This window comes from Elaeis guineensis, chromosome 16 (assembly GCF_000442705.2).
Source record: "Elaeis guineensis isolate ETL-2024a chromosome 16, EG11, whole genome shotgun sequence".
NCBI lineage: Eukaryota > Viridiplantae > Streptophyta > Magnoliopsida > Arecales > Arecaceae > Elaeis > Elaeis guineensis.
Genome location: NC_026008.2, coordinates 31,566,991 through 31,574,274, shown reverse-complemented (window position 1 = coordinate 31,574,274; position 7,284 = coordinate 31,566,991). Strand labels below are relative to the sequence as shown.

Sequence of the window (7,284 nt, the reverse complement as noted above, 5' to 3'; positions counted from 1 at the left end):
TCATCCCTCCCCCCCTCTTGGGTTGCCTACACTATAAAATATATTGTTAAATTATAGTATAGGTCCTTGATAATTGATTAGGTGGTTGGTCTTTGTCCTCACAAAATGCCTAATATCTAAGTAGGTTTCTAAAATATGTTTTATTATCTAATTGATTAAGCTAAGATGGCCCTGGTGTTAGGTTGTTCTATTATGACTTACATATCACAAATTAGAAACAAGGAAACTCCACATATGAGGGTAAGATTGCATATATTTAATTGATCACACATAACCAAACTTGTTTAAGATAAATATATTTTGTGCTAACTAGAAGCGTATTTACAAAATTATGGATGCATTAGGTGCAAAGTTAGTCGATCAAGTGGGCCATGGAGAATTCTATTAAACTAGTTGCTGTATTAATCTTTGGTCCATTAATTCTTAAAATCTCACTTACTATAGAACTTTTAGCTCGAATGGGATGATCCCTTGGCACTTGATTCAGGGGGCAAGATTAGATTCCAAACGGTTGGGTTAGAAACCCTCCTCAGTCATTAAAAAAAATATAAAAATTTATTTTATGAAATTAAAATTTAGGCTTATTAAAACTAAGGTCAAAATTAAATATTTATTTATCTAGCAAAATCCCTCTCACCTTTAATCCATCTTAAGTTCAATTCCTCTAGACAACCTTTGCATCTATGTACATTTATCACTTGAATTTTAATTCAATAATTTATAGAACTACTAATGTGTCTATAATGTCCCATTTTGTTATAGAGAGGGAGACCCACCTACATTTGTGGAACTACAAATTTTATAAATAATATATCTATAATCCTTTTTTTCTTTCCTTGTGCAGGTTCAAATTTTTTGTGGATGTAAGAATTGAATCGAAACCTAGTTGCTAAGTAGAGAGGTGTGGCCATTGAGATAAACCTCAATTTATGTAGTGTCCTTGTTACGTAAGATATTTGAATTCTTACTTTTTTATCACATAATTTGAATTAGTCTTCTAAAATCTCGATCATAATAGAATGAAGATGATAAAGGTTTAAAATCTTTTTTAAAAAGAAAATTAATTTTTAAGGATTATGATCAGCATTAATTGTTTGACATTCAAGCTTCGGTGGGGCTTGATGTCTAGGGGTTGCCCTATTTTGTTATTGGATGAGCTTGAATAAGTTTATCACAATCAAGCTTATTCTAGTCATAAACAAGATAGTTCCATGTGCAGACATATTTATAAATAAAAATCCACATGGGTTAGCATGTAGTTACATAATTAGTTTGCCTACTTAGCTAAATAAAGTAGCGTACTACCTGGATAAGGTTTCAAAGACAAGTACAGGAACGGCGAACAACATGGACCAAGAGTAATTGTTCACTACTTTCTCTATCAAGCATCCCATTATTTTTGAATGGAACAAGAAAGACAAAATTTTTTTTCGTCTATCCTTGGAAAAGCTCAAACCAGCCACCATATCCGGACATGATTGATCATGGATGTGAAGTATGACACGCAATCATTTCTAAAGCAGGATTTCAATACATACTCAGCAAACATATAAGTTCTTTATGATAGATGGGAGAAATCTAGCAAGGATTCCAACCTGCTAACCCATCTCGCGAATGACCCATTCTAAACAAAATTGGACCGTAAACACTCCAACCCATCATTTATCAAAATGGATTAGATTTGAATTTAGACCTTTGATCTATTTGATTAGTTTGATCCATTTAATAATTAGATCAGATCATAATATGATTGATGTAATTTATTTAAGATCTATTTAATATATTTTTAATTTATTTAATCTGATACGTTTAATCTATTTAATCTGATTTGATCTATTTAATAAATAAATTATATAGATCAGATTGAATTATCTGTCTGATAAATAGATCGAATTTAAATCTAAATTTTTGATCTATTCAATAAATAAATCAGATTTAATTTAATGAATTTTTGAATCGACCTACATCCAATTCGATTATCCTCCCTAACTCTATAATAAAAATCAATTACTTATAAAATCATAAAAAAAAAAATTACCAACTATCTTTGGTTTAATTTAAAAAAAATTATTATCTAAATTGCATGCATCTAGCTGTGCCATAGTCAATAACGGTCCGATTTCAATGAATTCTATTCATCAAATACGTATTTTAATGTAAAATTTAATAGTTGTGATTGGCTGCATTGATGCATGCAATATAGACAATAATGTCTCTCCACCCAGGAATCTTCTATTTATGGCAGCATTCCAAAGTCCAAACAAATACTCCAAATCCATGAACCTCCGTGCAAATCAAGCAGCCACGCAACCAGCCACTGGCAGGGCCTTTCCAGGACGATAAACACTAACAAATAAAGTCCAAACAAACCTCCTTTCGGTGCCCAAAAAAGATTATGGTGGCAAGGGCTGCATTTCCGGCACCCACTATTCCAACCTTTTATCCGGCCACGCGTCCGCCCGGGCATTTCCAGCTCATATAATGGGGGGGGGGGATTAGCATCCGCCGTAGCCGTCGCTCTTATTTTTTTAGAATGGAATAACTAAATCCCCCCGCGAACCTTATCCTTTATTCCGCTCTCGTATAGAAATAAAACGAGGGAGGTTGAGAGACAGGGGGACGGGAATAACGAAAAAATCTCGAGCCGAAGGAAGAAGAACCAGCGAAGAATCGAATGGATGGTGGGCTTCTCCTCCTCCTCCTCCTAAATCTTCCCCCTTCCTCCAAGCGAAGCCGCGTCGCCTTCCTCCTCCTCTCCTCCAAATCCCTCACTCTCTACAGATAAATCCCTAATTTTCTCGCCAATTGGGGCTAGATCGGTGGTTTTGGGCTTGGATTTGGGGGGGAATTTGGGAGGGTTAGCGTTAGGATTTGGGATGGGGGCCGGGGTGTCGAGTATGGACGGGAGAGAGCGGCCAACTGGTCTGGGGGACTTGCCGGAGAGCTGCGTGGCGGAGGTCTTGCTCCGGCTTGATCCGCCGGAGATCGGTAGGCTGGCGGGCCTCAGCCGCACGTTTCGTGGGGCGGCGTCGGCGGATTACGTGTGGGAGGCGAAGCTGCCGAGAAACTATAGGTATTTGATGGAGACTGCGCTGGGGGAGGAGAGTTCCAGGCGTGGGCTTGGCAAGAGGGAGATATTTGCGAGGCTATGTCAGCGGAATCGCTTCGATGCGGGCAAGAAGGTATATTTTTTTTGGTTGCTTTCTGCACACAAATGGTATCTGTGAGATAAAATGGGAATTTGTGAGGAGATACGGTTAGATGGGTGTGGATTTTTGCTGTGTTTCTGGTTTTCTAGATTTTGTTTGCTATCTTGAGGATAAAGATGAAGTCTTTGTACTTTGGAAGGAGAAAAGGAGCATGCTTTATGTGGTTTTTCTGATTAGATGCTAGATATGTTGATTGGGATTAATTTCCCTTCATTGTAGGTTATTTTGGGTAGGTTTTTGGATTTCGAGTTTGGTTTTTTTTTGCTTAAGGTAAAGGTGAAATCTTTGCATTTGGAAGAAGTAAAGGTGAAGAAGTTTTAAATCTATTTTCTGACTTCATACTAGATAAGGGATTTGGGATTAATATCCAAGGATTCCGGGTACTTTATTCATGTAAATTGCTGTTCGTCTTGCTGATGGATTGAATTTTGGTGTCTGTGATGCAGGAATTCTGGCTGGAGAAATACTCAGGTGGGTTTTGCATGTTGATCTCTTCAAAGGCGTTATCGATTACAGGGATTGATGATCGGAGGTACTGGAACTTTATCCCTACCGGTGAATCCAGGTATTACTTTGTTCTTTTATTATTTAAGCATAAATTTATTTTTCGTTTGCCTTCATTCCTACTAGGGTGGTGCTGTGTATGAAATTTATCAGATTGATCAATATTTTCTTTATATTTATTTGTCTGCTTAAAATCACTGCTTGTTAGTTTGAGCGGTAAGTTTGTTCTTGTGAGTCAGTATTCGGAAATTGACTTATGGCAAGTTATATGTTGCCTGAAAACCCTCAATACTTAAGCTGAAAACCCTCAATACTCGAGCTGTTTTTGTTGTCTAGGTTCTTTTGGTCATAAAACTCTATGTTTTATTTTATGCACGGGCTTAAGTTTCCTAATTTTTCTCAAACTCCTAATGTGTATGGGGCTTCTAGATATGTTTTTATTCTCTGTTTTTTTTTTTTTTTTTGGGGGGGGGGGGGGGGTGGCGGTGGGGGGTTTCAAATCATTTTTAGCAACATTTCAGCTTGATGATGACTTGATCTAGCTTCTACTCGCAGAGGTCAATTAGTTTCTGCTCATAGATAACCCAGCATCTGGTTATATATGATGAGGAGCCAGTTACTGTCTGCTCATCTTCCCACTTATACAGGAGAATTACACCTCAAGTTTTTCTTTTCCTTTTCTTCCTTTTCTTTTTGTGTGTGTGTGCATGTGTGTGTGCGTGTGCGTGCCCGCCCACATGTGTGCTGACATTGCTTGCTTTTGAACAAGCTCTAGAATGTCTAGAATCTCATGCATCTTTATGTCTTGATCAGATAATATTGTTGTTTATATTCTTCCTATTCTCATCTCTACCCTTTTTCTTGCAGCAGATCCTTAATTTGGTCAGGTTTCTTTGAATTTTGTTTAATGAACTTTTTTCTTTAAACAGTTAGCAAATTTGTGCCCTCATTTTTTGGTTTCTGGTTCTATAGCTTGTGGGTTCTTTTGTGTTGAGATCTTTAATTATGAAATAGGTTTTTTGGACTACTTAGTAAACACCCAATTGGATCAACTCTTCTTCCTACTTATACTAGCTTGCCATCAATAACAATTTATCCAGTATGGCTTTCCTTGCTTTATAATTTTTACCTGTCTCCTGAAATATGGGGATCCAGGAAAGGGATGCATTCGCATTATTGAAGATAACTAAAGTAGCTTATGATTCTATATCTTCATGTTTCAATTCTGTTCTTAGGGCTGCTAATGGCTTGGTGGATTTGTTTGCAAGACAAGGGGCATGAAGGTACTCATCATGTTCCTCTGACTCTGGGACCATCCCCGTCTGGTATAACACAATGTAGTTGTTTCCCTTAGTAATAATTAAATGCATCATCAGTTATCCTGCTGATCTTGCGTCACTTTTATGTAGACTACATCGGCAATTTATTCTATTCTCATGCATCAATGTCATTCTTATTCAACTGTGACAGACCTATGTTGGCAGAAGGATTTTCATTTCTTCAATTAGTTTTTGATGCATAATTTACATTTTTTTTAAATCACTTAATTTTTGAAAAGGACTATGAAGTATTGATTGTCAAGATTTTATCTGATCTGCTGATGGATGTGGATCTCTTCAGATCTGTGTTGTTCTTACAATTCTGAAATATTCTTGGTAGTCAGATTCCTCACTGAAAATGTCATACATGCGTTTGTTCTAGTTTCAATTTCATAGCCAAAAAATTGATCTAATTACATGTACAATTTATTATTTGATGAGCATGTACCGAAACACCTGTGTGAGGGCACACTAGCATATAACATCAGGCATACTACGTTTCAGCTTTATAACCTGCTGTTAGTTGTTATGAGATATCTGCAGTGCAGTTAGAGTTATCATCCATGTCCTCAATTCTTAAGTTCCGATTATGAGCTTTTTTGTGTTATGATTATGGTGTGCCCCAAGAACTTTAAACCGGAGAGATGACATGAAGCTGAAAATATGTTTTCGCAGATTCCACACTGTTGCATACCTTCAGCAAATTTGGTGGCTCGAAGTCGGTGGGGAAATTGATTTCTGCTTTCCAGAAGGTACATACAGCTTGTTCTTCCGGCTTCATTTAGGCAGGGCCTCTAGACGACTTGGTCGACGGGTCTGTAGCCTTGAGCACGTCCATGGGTGGGACATAAAACCTGTGAGGTTTCAGCTATCAACATCTGATGGTCAGCAAGCGCAGTCCAAGTGTTATTTAGATGAACCTGGGATTTGGACGCTCCATCGTGTCGGCGATTTTGTTGTTAAGAACTCCAGTGCACCAACCAAAGTCAGGTTCTCAATGATTCAGATTGATTGCACACACACCAAAGGGGGTCTTTGTGTGGACGCCGTGTTAATTTGCCCGAAGGGGTCTAGAAAAGGGAAAAATGTTATATACTTATAGGTAGGTTTGCCATGCAAGGGAGGGTTATCAGATGTTAAAAGTTGAATGCAGAAGATAGCCTGCTTTCCTTCACAGATTTGCGTGTACATGTTTTCCCTTATATTTTAGAGGGATGAGGTAGAGTGAGGGGTGTTGTTTTTTACTACATTTTCTTTCATTAGTGGTCAAAATTTTGTATATGGATCCTTGATATGGACCAATCTGTATGTGCCAATTTTAGAGATCCCTAGACTTTGTTAATTGGAAAATATTATCTCTGGTAGACTTTTCAGCAAGGCTTTAAATAATGCGTTATTCCATTACAACACCTCTCCGCTCACACTGTTATTGACCATCATAACGGCCTTTATTTATCTGAAAAAAACAATTTTTCCATATGTTGCCATTAAAATAATCTATCAAAGAATCTCTTTTGCAATGGTAATGCAACTGGAAATATAGTGGTGTTAATCTTTTCTGTCTTTTTAATTAGATGAGGTAATATCTTTTTTGGACTGCTAGTATTTTGAAGGAAAAAAGTCAAAAAAAAAAAAAAAGTATTATTTTATTAGAAAATACAAGTGAAAATGATGGCCGTTATGTAATGACAGTTGTTATAACTAGAAATAATAATAATAATAAAATGATGGTCGTTCTATTTTTTCACGTTATTTATCTCCATAATGCAATAGGGTTAACTGAAATTGTTATAGTCGCTGTTATCATACATGATTTCCAGGAACTAAGCCTTCCATCAAGCAACCGATATAACAGAGCTATCCTTGAAGTTCTATAGATGTGGTGGTTATCACTGAAACAGCCCATGTCCTTCACCTTGAAGAGTCTTCAGCGAGTCTCTGCACCCAGCCTAGGAATATTGGCTGGCCTAAGCTTCTGAAGCATCAGGGTTGTCTCAGCTTGGCTGCTTGGGTATGTACTCTTCTTGCCATGTAATCTCTGTAGCCACCCTCACCAGCAGGCTACCTTATTAAATTGAATTTTGAAGGCTCTCACAAGGCATTTAGGGTGCTTTTTGTTCGCGATCAGAATCGGAATTAAAATAGATTGAAATAGATATAAAAAAAGTTATATCCCAGATGCATTTGGTTCGTAACTAGAGGAATCGGAATAGGATTTGAATACTAGAGAAGAATAGAGATTGGATTTTGAG

The 7,284-nt window shown here is 37.2% G+C and overlaps 1 protein-coding gene across 3 annotated transcripts; it reads left to right on the top strand.

The window, feature by feature from the left end:
* The first annotated feature begins 2,416 nt into the window (after window positions 1-2,416).
* LOC105059324 (F-box protein PP2-A13) lies at window positions 2,417-6,382 on the top strand. Of its 3 annotated transcripts, none has more exons than XM_029260281.2 (4): window positions 2,417-3,182; window positions 3,656-3,774; window positions 4,949-4,996; window positions 5,708-6,382. In XM_029260281.2, the coding sequence occupies exons 1-3, from the start codon at window positions 2,877-2,879 to the stop codon at window positions 4,992-4,994; spliced, it is 471 nt and encodes a 156-aa protein (XP_029116114.1). In that variant the 5' UTR covers window positions 2,417-2,876; the 3' UTR covers window positions 4,995-4,996; window positions 5,708-6,382. The 3 variants fall into 3 exon arrangements, with proteins under 3 accessions (XP_029116114.1, XP_073105861.1, XP_010940886.1); XM_073249760.1 differs by having other exon boundaries at window positions 2,603-3,182; window positions 4,949-5,038; window positions 5,708-5,846; XM_010942584.4 differs by lacking the exon at window positions 4,949-4,996 and having other exon boundaries at window positions 2,603-3,182.
* The last annotated feature ends 902 nt before the right edge of the window (window positions 6,383-7,284 follow it).